Source organism: Marmota flaviventris, chromosome 2, assembly GCF_047511675.1.
Source record: "Marmota flaviventris isolate mMarFla1 chromosome 2, mMarFla1.hap1, whole genome shotgun sequence".
NCBI lineage: Eukaryota > Metazoa > Chordata > Mammalia > Rodentia > Sciuridae > Marmota > Marmota flaviventris.
In genome coordinates, this window is record NC_092499.1 from 114030220 (window position 1) to 114048872 (window position 18653).

Sequence of the window (18653 nt, forward strand, 5' to 3'; positions counted from 1 at the left end):
TGGACGGGGCTGGGGCCCTGCTTTGCCTGTGGTTGGGGATAATGGAGGACCTGCCATGGACATATATTGAAGCATCCTGATGCCTGGTGCTGCACACCCCAGAGGTCTCATCTGCCAGCAGAAATGGACTGATGGACAAAAACAGAGAGTGACACAAGCCCCCCCCCCATTTAAAAGTGGGTGGTAACTTGTGTTGAACTTTCTGGGGTAATTTTTTCCTGAAATCTCCTCATGTAGGAACTATCAGGCCCAGAAGGATCCTGTTTGGAGCACCAAGCATCACCCATTATGACAGGGAGCAGGTGCTACCCATCAGTTATGCCACTGAGTTCCCAGACTGTAGTCAGTGCTGGCGTGTGCTCCTGGGGTAGGGGACAGACCCCCAAGATGGCCCACTGATGTCTTCCTGTCCCCAGATCACATGTGTTACTTATTTGCTTCTCTTCCAACCAGAGCCAGGAGCAGGAGCTCTGGGCACTGCTGGAGTCCCCAGGGGCCTCACCGGGCTCAGTACACACTAGGTGCTCAAAAAGTTGTCTAAACAAATGAGTGTTTTTGCCACTGCAGCCCAGACACCTTCTTTTCTTTCTTCTTTGCTAGGACCTGTTTGTAAAAACAAAACAGGAACCTCTCCCAGCCTGCCACATTCAATCCCAGATGTCCAGATGGCCTGCCATTCCATATCCCTTCCCTGGGTGGCAGTGCATCTGTGTCTCTTCATTTCTGGTTTCCCTACAGTCTTAGGTGGAGTGACATGTCTTGTTTCTTTCATTGCATGTGGGATTTGGTCTCTGCCCCAGGAAACTGGCTTCCCAAGGAATGGATGGTCCCTGTCAGCCGTTGGCTGTATTTATCCTTGTCCCTTTTCTGGCTGCTCCTCTACCCTGGGTATGCACACAAAGGACTCAATCCTTTTTTCTGCGTGAACTGTCCCCTCCAAACTGACACCTCCCTGGGTGTTTGGGTGTCCCCTCAGACACCCGGAAAGGCAGAAGCCTGTGGAGGGGCTTCCTCCTGCTGGGCCTGGGGTGGTGCGACTGAGGGTGGAGTTGGGTGGGGTGAGCGAGTCTGAGGTGCCGATGGGGTGTGAGGACTTCCAGTCCCCGACCTCTCCCACTCCATGCAGCAGGTCTGGGTGGGCAGGAAGGGCTGGGCAGCACAATGGGGCAGGTGGCTCTTACCAGGAAGCTGTTGTCCTTGGGGTTGGTGGCGAGGCTCAGGCCGAGGCGCATGTTGTCTTTCCGCTCAGACACGTTGGACAGGGTGACCCTTCCTGGGGACGGGGTAGATGCTTAGCCTGCAGCCCCCTCCTGCCCACCCTCCCCCCAGAGCTGCTGCTGGTCCCTGAGGTGCCTGGGTCCCCTTGCTCCCCAGACACAATCTCATTCCTTCCTCACAGGTCCCTGGGAGATGTGCAAACTGAGTCTCAAAGAGGCCAAGCAATAGTTGAAGATCACACAGTAAACCCACGGCAGAGCCTTCCTCCAGTCCAGGCCTTCTCCTCTACCAGTCATCTGACTGGGCCCCAATGTCCCCCTGTGCCCACCCCAAACACACCATGGTGCCCACTGAGGACGCGTCCTCTGGGCAGCGTCCCTTCCACCGACACTTGCCAACCCTGGTCCTGCTCTTTCAGGCTCCCTTCTCTGCTCATCTGCCAAAGTGACAGAGGGTGATGGAGAGATTCTCTCTCACAAGGACAACTGGACAGGAGACTTCTGGAGCTTTTGAGAAACTGATGTGACTCCATTTTTGATAATAAATAACAGCAGCTTCTACCTCAAGGCCTGTCCTAAGGAAGGCGGTGTGACTCTTGTCCTTGGAAAGACCCACAGGGCACTCCTAGGCACATACCCACCCTGCTGAGCTGTTTATCTACAAATAACAGGAGAGATCTTCCGCTCCAGGTGTCCCTGACTCAGTCAGGCTAGGTGGGGACCCATAGCAACCCCCTAGCAGCCACCAATCAGCATGAGACAGGGAAATACCTGGGATGCCAGATGACCCCCCAGTAGTTTATGGTGGTTGATAACATGTTGGGAAACCATGTAGTTCAGCAGTACTCCCCTCGTGGCTTAAGCCAATCAGTTCAAAGGAATCCCCCTCTTATACTAGCCAATCACCCTTATCCAACTTGTTCCCGCCAGTGAATGTGCTAATCAATGTTAAGAGTTGTTGTTTGATTTTCCCGCGGTATGGAATGATTTGCTGTGTGATGTTGTGACGCATAGAGTATCCCCCCAAAACCTATAAAATCTGACTGAACAAAGGACTGGGACTCACTCCCTGGGACCGCTGCGTTGGGAACGGTTGTTAAGTCCAGGCTCGAGCTTGCAATAAAGACTCTTGTGTGATTGCATCGGATTTGGCTCCTGGAGGTCTATTGGGGTCCCACAAATCTGGCATTATACTTTCTAGGTCTTGCAGTCTGTATTTGACTGCCAAGTGGGATACTCAGGGGCAGGGCTATCATCCTGCCAGGTGTAGGCAGAGGGTTGGCTGTTGTAGATTAGAACCACAAACAATTACACCAGTTAGGGTTTTCTGGATCATTCTATCAAGCCACTGAAGGGAAGAAACATGAGCTTGAATCCCCCAGAAGTGGGGTGTGTGTGTGTGTGTGTGTGTGTGTGTGTACTGACAGGAAGAGAGAGGGAGGGGCTGGAGCGTGTCAGTCCTGACCTGCTGCCAGGAGAGACCTCGTGTCTTCCCTGCACGGGGGCTTTGGGACCCTCCACTCAGAATAGTTTGTGTTCTGCTTTGTGGGTGACTGGAGGTATAAAGAGGTGGCCTGGCGCCCAGGGGCACAGGTCAGCAAGGACTGGCAGGGCAGGCCCTGGGGGTGGAGCAGACACGTGACTGCCCTGTGGCCAGAGGGTGGGGGCAGCAAGTTTGTTATTTCTTTCCTTGGGTTTCCCTCGGTTTTCAGCGAGGCTCTTAGGAAATCAAATCCAGCCCCCTTGGCTGTGCTGAGCGACTGGGATTGTCTTCTTTTTTGTCTGTGCAAACAGGCCAGAGAGGAAGTGACAGGAGCAGCCCTGGGGGTCTGAGGGGCCTGGTCCCCCCTGAGCTCTGCACACACCTGCCTGCCTGGGACCTCCTCTTGTCCTGGGGGGTCCCGGTGGCACCCTGGCCATCTTACAGGTAAGGAAGTCAAAGTACGGAAAGTGTCGGGGGCTTCCGCAGGGTCACTCCCTGGTAAATAGAGTGGGGACTTGAGCCCAGCCACAGGGTGTCATGCCCTCAGTTTATTCCCCACCTAACGGCCTCACAGTGGCAGTGGGGACCGCAGAGGAGGCTCCAAGATCTAACCTGGGAAACTCCGGCCCAGCCAGCGAGGAGGAGTCTGCCCTCGGTTTCTGGAGGGGCATCGTCCCCTCCCTGCTGTCTTCTCTCCTTCCTCTGCCCTGGGACTGAAGTCCACGCTGAGGTGGCACTTCCAGGGGCAGAGGGCTCGGGGGAAAGACCCCTGTGCTGGAGGAAGGGGACTCAGGTCCCAGCGCTGCTTCCTCCTGCTTCTACAAATGGAGAGACGGGTGCCCTCTTCTGCAGGTCTGGGGAAGGTCCCCCGGCAGAAGCCCCTGCCTTCATGGGGTCTGCCTTCCAGCATCACGTCACCTCCTCCACCCTGTCCCTCACTGAAGACCCTGACTTCATCCAGGTGCGGAGGGAGGGCTGCCAAGGGAGAGGCTCGATCACACTGACGTGTGAGTGACTGACAGCCACTGAGCTTTCCCTGGGGACAGAAGAACTCCTGACTCAGGACAGCCCAGTGCCTGGAGAGGCCGGGAAACCCAGGGTTCAGGCGCCCAGCCTTGGTTTTCCACGGTGGGATAAACTGGCAGATGGTCTTCCTGCCCTGCATTTTTTTTTTTTTCTCAGTGGGAGAGAGAGAACCATCCTTCAAATGAAGACAGTTTTCCTCCGTCCTGACTTACTTTGCTCCTCACTACCTCCTGGGCTTGTGCCCCAGCTCAGAAATGTTTTCCAGGGTTTTATGTCTCTTTCTCCTTCTGGAGGGAAATGGGGTTCACATTGGAAGACAGAGCAATAGGCAGAACAAAATGATTAGTTCTGTGCCCATACCCCGCCCGACCCAGGAACTTCTCTCAGTGGCCTGAGTCCTGAGTATAGCGTCCACCTCTCCCACCCCCTCCTTTGCTCCCTCTGCGCCAACTACATACGTGGCCTTTCCTTACATTCTCCAATGGAGCAAACTCACTCCGACCTCAGGGCCTTTGTACTTGCTCTCCCTCTGTCTGGAATACTTCACCGCCATCTTACTCCTTCTCACTGTCAGGCCTTTGCTCAAATATTACCTGTTGAGAAAGGCCTTCCCTGCCTGACCACTTTCTGGCTTATTGTACAGCACTTATTCCATCTGAAATTATCCTGCTTTGTAATTTGTCTATTCATGCATTGTCCCCTCCCAGTAGGGCCCTTGGCTTCTCATTCCCTGCTGCATCCCAATAACTAACAAGCATAGCGCTTGGTACCTATTAATACCTAAGGTAGAGGGGCAGAGGGGCAGAGGGGCCGGGGCTGGAGCTCAGTGGTGGAGCGCTTGACTAGCGTAATTAAAGTCCTGAGTTTAATCCCCAGCTCTAAAAAAAAAAAAAGGTTGAGGGGCAGAGTAGACCTGGAACAGATCCTAGGGTTGTTGAATTCACCCTTCCCACTTTCCACTTTACATACAAGCAAATCGAGGCTCAGAGAGAGGCTGTGAGCTCCCCGGCCTCATAGCAAACAGCTTGGACAGCTGGAAGGGGAAAGCCCACCTGGGTCCCTTCAGATGACCAGACCGGAGGTCACCAGCCAGGCTCCCTCCCCTCCTCTGCTGACTCACTGCAGAGCTGGGTTCTGAACTTCCCACCCATGGTGCTGACCCAGATGTGGACAGCAGGGGCCTCCAGCACCATATGACAGGCAGCTGGCCGCCCGGGATCTGATTGACTCTTGGGCTTTTCCTCTTGTTCATCTGCTAACTCTCCAGTCCCCGGCAGGTCCTCCTGCAGGCCCTGCTGCCCTCCTGTCCTCCACCCCCAGGGACACCATGGGATGCTCTAGGGCAGAGGCACCTCCTGGAAGAGGAGGATGGGGAGGTCCAGCATCCTGGCTCTGGGGAAGGCCAGTCCTCCGGGGGGAGGCCGAGAGCTGCAGCTTCTCAGCCCACAGGAGACGGGTCCCTTCTGAGGGCAGAGCCATGGCCTGCCTGGTCTGACCTTTAGGAAAAATGGAAGTGCTTTAGTGGATACACACGTGTGCACCCCAGTGGATTTTGAGGGCTCTGGAGACTGTGGCTGCTCCCGGCATCTCCCGTCCTCCTGCTCCAGAATAGACCTGAGAGCACTTTAGTAGGAAAAGCCTTTGTTCAGAAAGGCAGTGCGGTTCAATGGTCAGCACAGCCAAAGATGGTGGACTGGAGTCCAGGCCCTGCTGCGCACTCACTGGACAACGTGGGACAGGTGCCCTCACTTCAAGTGCTATCGCTCTGTCTTCTGTCCAATAGTTCCATCTCAGATGGGTGTTGAGGGGGTTAAGTGAACCATAATACCTTAAAAGTGCCCGCACATGGTGCACATTATCTAAGATCCTTGAGTGTCAGCTACTGCTGTTAGTATTTCAAAATCAGAAAGAAGACAGGAAATGGTTTTCTCCTGCTGGGAGAGAAAACTCAAAGAGCCGCAGCCGCGGACGCCAGAGGCCTGGCTTCGAAGCCCATCTGGCCCTGATAAGCCACGTGACTGAGGGGACTTGCTTCCTCCCCAGGCTTTGGCTTCCTCCTCTGTAATATCAGGGCAGTGAGAACAGCCAGGGCCACTCACGGGACAGCTGAGAGGAGCCAGGGGACCGTGAGCATGGACATGCCTCAGAGCTTGCTTCACACTGGACGAGGCGGCCTCTTTGAGAAGACAGCAGCGGCCACACTTACCCAGGTTGAGCTTGGTGCAGTTCCCCTGGATCACTGGACACTTGTACACATCTCCTGTCTTCTGCTGGCCATTGGTTTCCAAAGGGGCGCCCACCACCAGCCTGCAGAGGAAGGGGAGAAAGCAGAGGTGCTGGGGAGGCACTTCTTCCTGGGGGAGGATGGGACCTGGCGGGCAGCGAGGAGGAAAGGCCGGGGCAGGGCGGGGAGGAGGCCTGGAGCAGCAGCCATGGGCCAACCCTCAGGCCTGGACCGCAATCCAGCTCCCCTGGGGTCTGGTGCTGAGGTCTGGAGATGCAGAGAGGAAGGCCACACAGGCCCTGCGACAAACAAGAGGGGCAAGTCCCTGCCTAAGGAGTGGGTGCTGGTGGGGCCGGGTGTTCATAGGTGACTAGGAGTTTGTCAAGTGGAGAGGTGGGTCGAGGTGGTCGTGCTGCAGAGGAATGATGCTTTTGGAGCCAGAGTCTTGCCCATCTGTCACTATCAGCAGAGTCCTTGTTCATCTCACCAGGGAATCTGTCAGCTGAGCTGAGAGAGATTGGGCACATTGCTCAGTGGTCACTGTATCTTTGCTCAGGTGGACAAGGCAGCTGGAAGGTGAAGGGGTGGCCAGGGTGGCCTGCTAATTGGGGCTTCTGCTTGGGCCTTCCCCTTGTGAACTTGTGGGGAGGAAAGGGGTTTGTAGATGGAACAAAGTTAAGGACCTAGAGTTGAGGTCACCCTGGATTATCCAGGTGGCCCCTAAATCCAATGACAGGTGTCTTTATGAGGGACACAGAATAGAAGTACATGAGAAGGCCAAGTGAAGATGGAGGGACATAGCTGGACTGCTGCCACATGCCAAGGGGTGCCTGGAGCCCCCAGAAACTGAAGAACTGAGGAAGGATTCTCCCTGGGGGCCTCAGGAGGCGGGCAGAGGGGCCACTGCTTCGGTTTTGACCTCCAGGTCTGTGAGAGAAGACATTTCTGTTGTTCTCAACCATTTCACTTGTGCACATTTATTGCAGCAGCCACAGGAAACAAATGATCTTTGTACATATTTCTAGGGAATAGTGATTAGTCACTTTTTCCTGGCCTGGCTGAGCCCTATAGGCAGGGCCTGGGAGGAGAAGCCTATGACCTTGGGCTGTGGGCTCACCTTTGAGGTCAGGGAGATGTCCACCTTGGACAGCCCCCTCCACTATCATCTCCAGGCCCCAGAAGGCAGCACCGTCAGGAAGGCCACAGGAGTCCTAGTCTGACCTGAAGTGAAGCCTCCAGCTCATGAGGGTCATCTGGCACACCCAGAGCCCTCCAGGACACAGGTGCCGGCCGGCTCTCTGTTCAGGCCTTAATGGTCAATAGTAACTGGAGAGGGTACTCTTTCCCAGAGACAGCAGTGCTGTGATGGGATGGCTGCCACACTCACGATGGCCCTGGGAGGCTCCTAGTTCCAGGGGGTGAAGAAGAGATAGGTGGAGTTGGGGACAGAGGGACCAGGGAGTCATTCCGGAGTCCTGTAAACAGTATTCTCTTGGTAGTTGCCTGCTACCCATCACGTGGCCCAAAGAAAAGTCCCTCAGCTGTTTTCTGGCTTAGGATGGTTGAGAGGAGATGCCCACAGGCTCAGGAGCACAGGACGTAAGTAGCTTCTCGTGGTCAGACGCCTTGTGCCCCCACCCCAGCCCAGCTCAGGGCGTGAGGAAAGGAAGCCTGGTCCCAAGGGGAGATCGACAGAACTCTGTTTGAAATTAAGTGTCTGTGAAATAAGAACTGAGGTTTCTCCCCTGGGCAGCCAGATAATGACAGAGTCTAAATATAGCCCCTTATTAAACATGCCTATTTTTGACTGGCAGGAATTAATTGGACCTATAAAATCTGTTTGTCTAGACGACATGATTTTTGGCTTCTTATTTCTGGGAGTGATTGTGTGGTCAAGGCTGCTTCATTCTTTCCAGAGAGGTGTGGGGGTGGGGAGGGAGAGAGAAAGAGGAGGGGGGAGAGGAGGGGAGGGAGGGGGGAGAGGGAGAGATGGAGAGATGGAGAGATGGAGAGATGGAGAGGGAGGGAGGGAGGGAGGGAGGGAGAGAGAGAGAGAGAGAGAGAGAGAGAGAGAGAGAGAGAGAGAGATCCGCCAGTAAAGAAGCTTGAGCCAGCGTGTTGGCCCACGCTATAATCCCAGTAGACCAAGGCAGGAGGATTGCAAGTTCCAGGGCAGCCTGGGCAATTTAGCCAGTCCCTGTTTCAAAAAATAAAATGGATGGTGTTGTGGCTCAGTGTTAGAGCACCCTGGGTTCAACCCCCAGTACCACTTTACAAAAAAGCAGTCAAGCAAGGGCTCCTCGCTAGCTTCTCCAGCTACTTCCATCTTTAAGGTCCCCCTGACAGGTGGCTGAGTCCTCCTGAGGGGTGTCTTCTCCTGAAGACTCTGCTGGCTGGTGGTGCTTTCTGAACAGATGTCTTCAAGGAGCACCTCAGGGTGTCTCTGGGAGCCTTGGCGTTTCATGTTCTAAATCAGAAAAGCCACTGCTGTCTTCTGGACCAGCCTGGCGAGGGCAGGATCCCCACAGCTCTTCTCTGTAAAGTGGACCTCTGAGGCCCCTGTGGCCTGCTTGGAGGGGCCCCATAGAGGGTGAGGTCCTTGGGCTAGGAGTCCAGGAGCGGAGTCTTCCTCCCAGCCCTGTCCCTAGTTTGCTGAGTGGTCTTGAGAAATCACTGAATTTTTTGACCTTGGTTTTCCTGGCTCTGAAGTTGGGTGAGCGATTCCAGTCCCGCCGTCCTCCCAGGAAGACTATGGAAAGCCACGGTGTTAGGAGGCATGGGGCTAGCAGGGCCACGTCTGGGAAAGTTACACATAAGACTGGTGGCTTCCTGGAGGAAACGTGTCCTGGCAGTGGCCAAGATGGGACGATCTGGCAGCATATCCACCAAGTCACTGTGACCCCAAGTTTGTAACAGGACAGGGCTTTGTCCTTCTCAAAGAACAAAGGCTGCTCCCAAGTCCCATCTCCATTCTCCCAGACTCATTTCTCTGGGGCTCCTTGGCACTTTCTGGGGGAGCAGGGCAGGGCTTACTCTACCCACAATATAGATGTAGAAACTGAAGCCCCAAGAAAGAGCTGACAGAGGTCCCTCGGATCATTTGTGGCCAGGCTGGGACTGGAGCTCCTGTGAGACAGCTTCCTGCATTGCCCCAAATGTTCCTTTGTTGCGAAGGGAGGCCGGGGTCAGCCCTCCTCCCCATTCAGGGGTGTGGGCATTACGTGTGTCTGTGGGGCTTGAGGTTTGAGGGTATGATTCAGTCTCACTTTGAGGGGATAACTGCTGCAGCGCAGGGAAAATGTCCACGTCACCGCCAAGACCAGCCAAATGGTTCCTGGGGTCTGGCAGCCCCTGCTACCCCCTGTGGCTCAGCCTCATGCAGCCACCGCAGCCCCAGGGCCTGTGGTGCCTCTTGGCGGCTGGACACCCAATCTCTTCTGGCATGGGCACCAGGCAACGCAGCGAACCCTGCAGGTTGCGGTGGGCATGGGGCCCTGTCCATGGGCTCTGTGCGTGAGTCATGCCTGCGGGCTCTGTGTGCTTCCTGTGAAGGCGCAGGGAGGCGGTGTCGGCTGATGGGGAACTGGCAGTGGCATTTCAGCCTCGGCTCTGCAGCAGGGCCTCACCGAGGGAGGAGGCTCACGGAGGAGGGGGCCACCTGAGGAGGCTGCACATGGCCCCGCCAGGAGCTGGGCTCTGTGGCTCCCAGCAGGACACAGGCTGAGAGAAGGAGCCCCGAGCCTGTGCGGCTCAGGTGAATTCTTCCTATCCTGAGCGCCATCCTTCCAGGCATGTTTGACCGTCAACTTTTAAAATTACAATCTTCTGTCATAAAAAAGAGGTGACATGCACTCCCATGCTATGTGTAAATGTATATGACAATGTCAATGTGCACCTAGCTCAGGTTGGACCAGTTTTATCTGCCAGCTAGAGTGATGCTAGCATTGAGGGCATGTGACTCCAGTAATCCCGGTCAGAGTGAAGCTCAGGACTTGTGCTTAGGACACAGGGGCCACGCTGGTCTTTTTCTCTGGGTGCTGTGGTGGGTAGATGCAAGGCCTGGACTGATGGCAGCCACCCTGTGAGGATGAGGGGTGTGAGCTGACACTGAGTGTGGGAGGAGAAGGAACTGGAGACCTGCTGAGATCGTAACCCCTTGGATGAGAGTACACTGGAAGTTCACACTGCTGCTCAATGTCAAAGATATAAGGGCAGCAATCATCATTAACTGCGTAAGGGTTTGGATTGGGTTTGCATGTATTATAACTAAAAAATCCTAACTTTTGAGTGGACAAGGGAAAAGAAAACCTACGTAGCTAGAAGTATCTTTAGAAATCCCAGGTATTACCAGGCTGCTCATCCCCCACCCCACCCCACCCTAGGTTCACCCAGCGGGATCACCGACACCAAGTACGGGATTTCTCTCTGTTGAACTGAATGTGTAAAACTGTCCCCTGCCCACCGCCCAGCCTCAGGGGAACAGAAACCCCTTTGTTCTGTGAGCATCCCACTTACAACAGCCACTTGGACAGGGTACCCTGCGCTCCAGATGTTTCTAGTTACCCGGTAACTGGCCGGGAGACTGAGAGCTGGGGAAATTTCCTTGGGCCAACCTTGAACGAGGGCCCAGAGGGCATCCAGGGCCCAGAGCGAGGAAGTGCTGGGTCCCAGACCTCGGGGCTGGTACAGCTGTGAGGCTGCTTGGTGTCCTAACTCTCAAGGGGTGCTTCCTCCAGCCGTGCAGGGTGGAGAGCCGAGGTGGGGCTGGAGCTCCAGGCCCTGCCAGGCCCTTCGTCGGTCGTGTCTGGTGAGGCAGGTGTGAGCCCGGTCTTTCCCCAGCAGACCGCAGACACCTGAGGCCACAAGCACTGAAGGCCACGGGGTGTTGGGGAAAGACCACCTGCCTCTGCAGTTGGTCCTGAGCTGGGAGGTTGGCAAGGAGCTGCCTAGGAAGGGCAAAGATGTGGGCTTAGCCCCCTTCCTGGATAGTCTCGTGGTCTCCCTGTAAGGCCTGGCTCTCACATTCCGGGAAATTCAGGGATCACTGATGATCCATTTCACTTTAATGACTCACGTTCTGCGCAGCTCAGAAGCCATGGGTTTTAATGACCAGGACAGCTGTGAGGCTGGCAGGGCGATTGTGCCTGAGGCTCAGGACGGGGCTGTAACCAGCCTGCGGAGGGCCCATCCAGAGCTGGGCTCCACGCACAGTGCTCTTTCACCCTAGGGAACATCCTGGGGACACTGCCCTCTGCCAAGCCGGCTGGGCCTGGCTCTTCTCCTCTCCCGTCACCTGTGCCTCGCCCAGCCCTTCCCCCGCTGCTCAAACCCACACCAGGCCTTTTGTCCCCAGTCTCTCCTGGCTTCATTTCTCCTTTTCTGAAATCAGATAGGAGCACTGGGGAGGGGGTTTTGCTCGGGCAAGAGCTCCAGGGAACAAAGGAGAGACTATTCCTTGCTCTCTCCCACTCTCTCCATGGAAAATGTAATCTCCTCCAGCCAGTGGGAGCCGGTGGCTAATGCGTTCAAGATGGGGCCGGGCAGCGCTGAGCACAGCAAGCCGGGGCCTGCGCACGGGGGCTTGCGGGCACTGGCTGGGGCTCCCGTGTGCCGGGGGAGCCTGCCGGGGACCGAGGGCCTTGCTGGGCTGGAAGCAGAGCTTCTGCAGGCCTTGGCTCAGACACCTGGCAAGGCCTGGAGTGCTGGTGTCGAGAAAAATGGGGACCCTCCATCTGTCAGCACGACTCTCCCTGCTTCTGTAAAACCCTCATCGCGGTGGAAATCCTGTGTGAGTGTTTTCAACACACATACGTGATGGTTAATTGTATGTCAACTTGACTAGGCCATAGGGTACCCGGGTCAAACATCATTGGGAATGTCCATGAAAGTCTTTGGTACTAACATTTAAATCTGTAGACTGAGTCAAGCAGATCGCCTGCTCCAAGGTGGGTGGGCCTTGCCCAATCAGTTGAACTTGCGCTAGACTGAAAGGGATTCTGCCCACCTGACTGCAACTGAACTGGGATGTCAGACTTTCCCTGCCTTCACACTTGAATCGAAACAGCTTTCCTGGATCTCAAGGCTGCCAGTCTTTGGAGTGTACTCCACCATCCACAGATGATGGTCTTGCCATCCTCTGAATTCACATGAACTAATTCCTTATAGTAAATCTCTTCCCATACACTTACACAGTTTCTCTGGATTGCTCTTAGGAAATACACATTGTAGTCTTATATTCCAAGGGTTTTCTATGAATCATTTTGTGTGGCTCACAATTCCCACCCTCCTTCATTTGTTGATTCCTGAACATAAAATGAGTCCCCAGTAATGCACCCAGCACTGGCAGGATGGTGACCAGGACACCCTCCCCGGCTTCAGGGGCCCTCCGGGTTGATATAGGGACAGACGGGCAGCGGGTAATTACAACGAGCAGTGGAGGTCACAGAGGCTCCCAGACCAGAGGCATCAGCCCCCTGGGAGGCTGTGGGACAGGCCCCAGCTTGGGCCCCAGCCCAGACCACCATGGAACCCGGACCTGGAGGCAGGCCCAGTGTCTCTGTTCCTGCAGCCCTCCAGAGACGCTGAGGCACACTTGAGCCTGAAAAGCGTGGGTGGGCGCACTCGGGGACGCGGCCACGGTGGCCCATGCTGGGCCCAAGGCCCTGAATTCCCACCTCTCTCCACGCTTCTGAGCCCCTTAGCACCTCACTGCTGAGTGCTTCTCCGCCCCACTTTCACCCTGCGCCCAGACGGGGCCTTCTCTGTCACCCCTTAGGTCCAAGGACACCTCCCCAAAGAGGACTTTCTACCTCCTGTCACTCCCACGTCACCGCCCGCCTCACCTCAGCACTGGGCCCAGCTGCTGGGTTCTCCACATGCTCTTCATCTGGGCAGCAAGGAGCCAGGACCCTGCCCGTCAGGTTGCTCCTACAGGCAACCCCACTCCACAGCAGCACCGGGCACACAGTAGGGCCTTCAGTAGAGCTGTCGTGTGACGAGCCAGTCATCTGGCTTAGAGGTGACTGTAACCCCACAGTCTGAAGTTTGGGACCATGGGGTACTTTTGTCCCAACCCCTGGGGACCCATCTGGAAGAGTGGAGCAGGCTCTAGTGGAAGAACCAAAGAGGCCACCCTGAGGCCTGAAACAAAGCTGGGGACTGCCCTGGGCCTCAGTGTCCTCATCTGCCAAATGGGGCTGCTTACCCTCTGGTGTTCCGAAGGGTAGTGGTTCCTAGCCTGGCTGGTCATCAGAATTGATCCCCCAGAGAGTGACAAATGCAAGTTCCCCTGCCTGCCTCCAGAGGGTTCTGACCCTCTGGAGGGACAGGAGCCCCTCTGTTGGGGGGTGGAGCACTTCTGAACTCCCTCAGGGCTCTGACTCCAGCTCTGTCCTCTGTTGTCCTGAAGTGGTCCTCCGTTGGTTTTATTTATTCATTTTTCAATATTTCTCTTGGTCAGAAGGAAACGTATAAGAAATACCTACATCCATTAACTGGTTCCAACATTTTAAAAGCAGGGTTCAATTATTTTCCGATTATAAAGGTGATCACGTTTGCTGTTCAGCATTCATGCTGCAGATCTGTGCAAAGTCAAACCAGAAAGTCTCTGCCTGGCTTTCCCCACGAGCCCATCAGAAACCGCCACGAGCAGCACGGGGTGGGGACGATCATCCTGACTACGTGGAGGACAGGAAATCTGGAATCATGCTACAGCCATAGCTCCAAAACACACTTTCCTCAATTGGTTATTATTTTGGGGGGTTACTGGGGATTGAACCCAGGGGCACTTGGCCACTGAGCCCCATCCCCAGCCCTATTTTGTACTTTATTTAGAGACAGGGTCTCACTGAATTGCTCAGAGCCTCACTTTTGCTGAAGCTGGCTTTGAACACACGATCCTCCTGCCTCAGCCTCCCAAGCTGCTGGGATGACAGGCGTGTGTCAGTGTGCCCGGCCCACTTTGTTATTTTTCACAAGGACACCTTTTCGCATCAGTTTATGTCAATGACACCCTGTGACAAGGCCCCTGCTGTGTGGACCCCACTCCAATCTTTCTGGGGCTGCGTCTCTTCTGAGGGGGTGAGGGGTCCTAACAGTTGAGGACCCCCAATAGCCCAGGCCTGCTTCCCAGCTCTGCTCAGGCCTCCTCACGGGGTCTTTCTAATGGCAGATCACACACAGACAGTGCCAGTCAAGGAGTGGCTGTTTGCCGGGGTGAGGACAGAGCGAGGAGTGTCCACAGTGCAAGGTCCCTTAGTCAGAGAGAGGCAGGGAAGGACAGAGGGGACTTACGGGCTGGAACGGCCTTTGCAGCCCCAGGTATCAGGAGGGGCCGGTCTGAGACATCACACAGCCCCGCCTGCTTCAGAGAGGTGCCCGGTGTCTACTTTAAACCACTGTCCTGTTGACGGGGACTCTGATGGTTCTGGCCTTTCCCTATTGACAGCTGTTTAAGGGACCTCAAGACATCCTTCTGTAACACAAGCCTTTCATCAACGCAGATCCGTGAAAACGCTCCCCGGCACCATTAGCTGTGTGCAGCCCAAGACTCGCGGGTACAGAGCCCACGCACAGTGGGTACTCCAAGGGCTGGGCCTTGTGTCTCGGGTACACCCCTGTTGACAAGCGTCATCGATGTCACTGACATTGATTTCACAAGCCTGGCTCTCTGGTTTGCTCCTGGAAGCTTTGGGGTCCACCTCAGCTTACAGCCATTTCCCCTAAACTGCAGAAGTACTTAGGACAGAAGAGGGAAGAGTGAGGGGGGCCACCGCACAGCCTGTCCTCGTCCAGGTGGACAGAAGCACCTGACCCTCTGCTATGAGGAATGGGAGGCGCCACCTTGTGCCATCTTGTCAAAGGGGATCACCCACTCTGCGCCTCTCCCCATGCCAGGCTCGTGTCCATTCTCAACAGGCCCCCGCTGGCCTCTGTGCATGAATCCCCTCATCCCAGACTTTCTGATGGAACCTGCCCCTCGGAGCCTCTTCCTCCAGGAAGCTTTCCTTGATCTCTCCCCCGAAAGCTCCCTCAGTTCCCCCAATGATGCTTTGTTTGAGCCTCTTGTGTCTTTTCTCTCTCGTGTCTTTTCTCTCCTGTTGATAATTTGCCTCCAGAGAGCAGCAAGACCTTGACCCACATTGACTCTGCCTCAGTGTTGGTCAAGGCACTTTGGACACAGTCAAGGCTCAATGGTTGTTTGTTGAGTGAATAAGTGAGCACACGGATGGGCAGGCTGTTCCCTCTGCAGTGACAAGCGTGTCTTCACTTTGCTTCTTGGGGAGCAGCCAGGAGCAGAGCTCGGGTGAGCACTCTGGGTCGCCTTTGCAGATGGCCCCTGTCCTTCGTGTACTCTGGGACCACTCTCCCAGGGAGGTGTCCTTGGTTCGTTCTCCCCAAAGGGGCTGAGCGAGCAGGGTAACCTCCCCCCTTCTCTTTTTGACATGCCCAATAAATGCTCCTGGACTTTCCAGGTCACGCTCAGAGGGTTTTTCCTTTCAGTGTTATAACAGCCCTCCCCTCTGAAAACGGAACGGAAACGCAGCAGTTTGCACAGATGTTTCTCAGTGGAATGTGCAGTTTAACTTCTTGGAGTGTGTGGGTCTATGGCTCCCTAGCTGTTGTGTGGTAGCGGGGAAAGGGCCTCAGCTCCCCTGCCCTCCGCCCCAGGCAGGTGTTGCCTTGGGTTCCTGGTGAGAGTGTGACTGGGGTGCACACCCAGGCTCCCTCCATCATCCCACGACCAGGGGTGGCTGGGCAGTGAGGGCCATCCCCACTGGACGGAGGGCGACAGCGGGGCCCGGGAATGCCAGGATTTCCCCAGACCGCACCCTCAGCTGAGGTACACCCAGGATCCTCATTGTCCCCACTGTGTCCAGGGCTCTTCCCACCAACCACATGCACCTGGGTTGTGCAGAAGGAGGAGAAGGCCCGGAGACCAAAAGGACACTCCTTGGTTCCCGGCCTTTTGATGTGTTTGTGGTTGACTCTGATCTATTCCAGATGAGGTGAATGACCTGGGCTGAGTCACCTGCCCTCCTGGGCCTCAATTTCCGCTTCTCTAAATGAAATACTTGGACAGAATCAGCCAAGCAATGGCCACAAGGGCTTCCTGTGTGCCCGGTGCTGTGATGGTGCAGAGGTGTGAAGCACGGTCCTCACCCTCCGTCTGGGGAGCGCGGACGGACCTGTGTCCACGGATGGCGGGGTGTGGAGAACGACGCTATCAAGGGCCCAGGAGGAGAGTCCCTGGCTCAGCCACCAGGGAGGTCTGCATGATGCTGAGGAAGAAGGGCTGGGCCCAGGGAGGGAGGTGGCTCTGAGTCCAGAGGGTGCCAGGGGCCTGTGTGTCATTTTGAAGGTGAAGACTGTGCCTGGGCAGGCCCAGAGGGTTGGACAAGTCCCTGCCTCCACAGAGTGTGGCAGCGCATCCTGTGCCACTCCTCCCGGCCCCTCTCCTCAGCCCACATGCCTTTCCTGGCCCCTCACTTGTCCAGAGAACTCTGAAGTAGCTGAGGGTGGACAGACGGTGAGGGACCTACATGTGCTGACAATGCTCCCCCGCATTACCCCGACCCGCTTGCTAGGGCCTCTAGCCTCCTGCCACTGGTCACTCCTTTGGATTTAGGCACTGAAGGTCCCTTTCGAGGACAGGAGGAACTGAGCCGCAAATCTGTGAGTGCTCACAGACCTCTCACAAAGGATGAGGCCAGTGGTTCCAGCCCGGGCTGGGCTTAGACTTAGCTGGGGATGTTTAAAAACAGATCCCGGGAACACCTCTAGACATTCTGCTTTGGTTCCTTTTCTTTTCTTCATTACTGGGGATTAAACCTGGGGACACTTTACCCTGCAGCCACATCCCCAGCCCCTTTTATTTTTATTTCCCAAGACAGGATCTCACTCAGTTGCTGAGGCTAGACTTGAACTTGATCTTCCTGCCTCAGACTCCCAAGTCACAGGGGTTCCAGGTGTGCACCACCACACCTCGCTGCTGTGGTGAATCTTAAGCTGGACGGAGATACCTTTCTTCTATACTAGTTTTCACAGGTCATCTGTCCAGCAGCCAGCTTTGGGAGCCCCCGGATGACTAGACTTTGGAATAATGGAGAACCTGGCTGTCTGGGGATGGGGACAGGAGGCTCCATCAAGAAATAGGGATGGGTTAGCCCAGGGGTAGAGCCTAACATGTGTGAGGCCCTGGGTTTGATCCCTAGCACCAAAAAAGAGAAAAGCTAATGATCACTGGGACATGCATTCATATTTTCAAAACACTTTATATGAGTAAGCAAATAAATGGATGCATAAATGAATATTTAGAGGAAGTTGATTTCATCCAGGTGTTAGGGGCTTCCCCTGATGTTAAAGCGCCCCACCACAGGGAGATGGCATTCCCATTTCAAGGCTAACTCCCTGGCTGGCCGAGGGGCAGCTTCTGGGCCTTCCCTTCCTCCCTGCTCCTACCCCCGGGGGGGCAGACGGGCTGCAGGAGGGCAGAGAACATGAAGCCAGCTCCGTACTGCACCAGGGAATCCCGATCATGCAGACACCTTCAAAGCCCTCTCCCTCTGGTTCAAAGCTCAGATTTCCTTTCTCCTTCTCCCCCTGGATTATGACAACGGTTATTCTCCCAGGATTGCTCTTATTTTGAGAAGCATATGGAAACAGAAGGGCTTCAGCCACTGGAGAGTGTGGTCTGTCATTTTGGGAAATGTCCTTCTCCTGGGTTAGAGCTGTGGGCTCAGCAGTGGGGAGGTGCAGTGGACACAGAGCGAGCTGTCTGGGGACAGGCCACCACTCGCCACCTCCCTCCCTGCCTGTCTGGCTTCGTCTTGGCTCAGCCTCTCCATGGACCTCAGATCTTATGTTAGGGTGTCCAGATTTGGGCTTCCCTGAGACCAGCGTAAGTCCCATCTAGACTTCTAGAATCATCCTCTTCCTTTCTTCCTCTTCTCCTGTGGGCCTGAGCCACACACCAAAGATGCAAAACTGAATAGAGGCCAAGACCACGGGGGGGGGGGTGGGGGGGTGGGGGGGGCTCGCGGCCTCCCTTCTCTGTACTCTCCTCGTAGCTCCCCATTTTCCATCTCGTCTTCTCTTTCTGTCTTTCTTTTCCCCATCTCGTTTTCCATTTCTCCTAGTTGGCTTTTCTCACATCCCCCCTCCATGTGTCTCTGCATCCCTGGCTCAGGGTGACTCATCACAGCTAAAACAGGAAGAAAATAACCAAGAAGGAAAGTGGGGAGGGTTTGGGAATTCAACAGAAAACCACAGAGACCGTGTCCAGACGGTCTCAAGTTAGTGACAAGCATCTTGCCGTTGGCTATGAGTGTCCCAGGAAGAGAGAGCTCAGATAGGGGAGGAAGGCTCCCTGAAAGAATTCGAGATCCCAAACACCCACAATTCTTCAGAAGGAGTCAGGAAAGTTAAAGGGAGGCATTCTATCCAAGCCTGGGGAAAACCAGGGCTAGGTTAACTGGGATTGAGTACAGTTAAGACTAGTGAGAAAGGCCTTTATAGCCCAAAGATTTGTTTTTTAATTGTGTGTAACCTTAAACACACATATTGCCCTGTGTGGCTTTTTCTTGTATGGCCTAACTGAGTGGAAGTGCAGGCCGCCCTGTGGGTGACATCTGTGGGAAGCCTACATGGTTGGTGCTCATTCCTGGGCCCTCTTGTGCCCTCTAGTGACACTTATGATAATTGC

General features: G+C 55.2%; 1 protein-coding gene across 1 annotated transcript in view; it reads right to left on the reverse strand.

The window, feature by feature from the left end:
• The window catches only part of Itga11 (integrin subunit alpha 11), a 116097-nt gene that overhangs the window by 56812 nt on the left and 40632 nt on the right, over window positions 1–18653 (reverse strand). Inside the window, exons 3-4 of the mRNA XM_027925963.3 lie at window positions 5933–6033; window positions 1182–1273 (exon numbers count right to left, since the gene is read on the reverse strand). Of these exons, the coding sequence (XP_027781764.3) occupies window positions 1182–1273; window positions 5933–6033 (193 nt within the window). The remainder of the gene's footprint in view (window positions 1–1181; window positions 1274–5932; window positions 6034–18653) is intronic.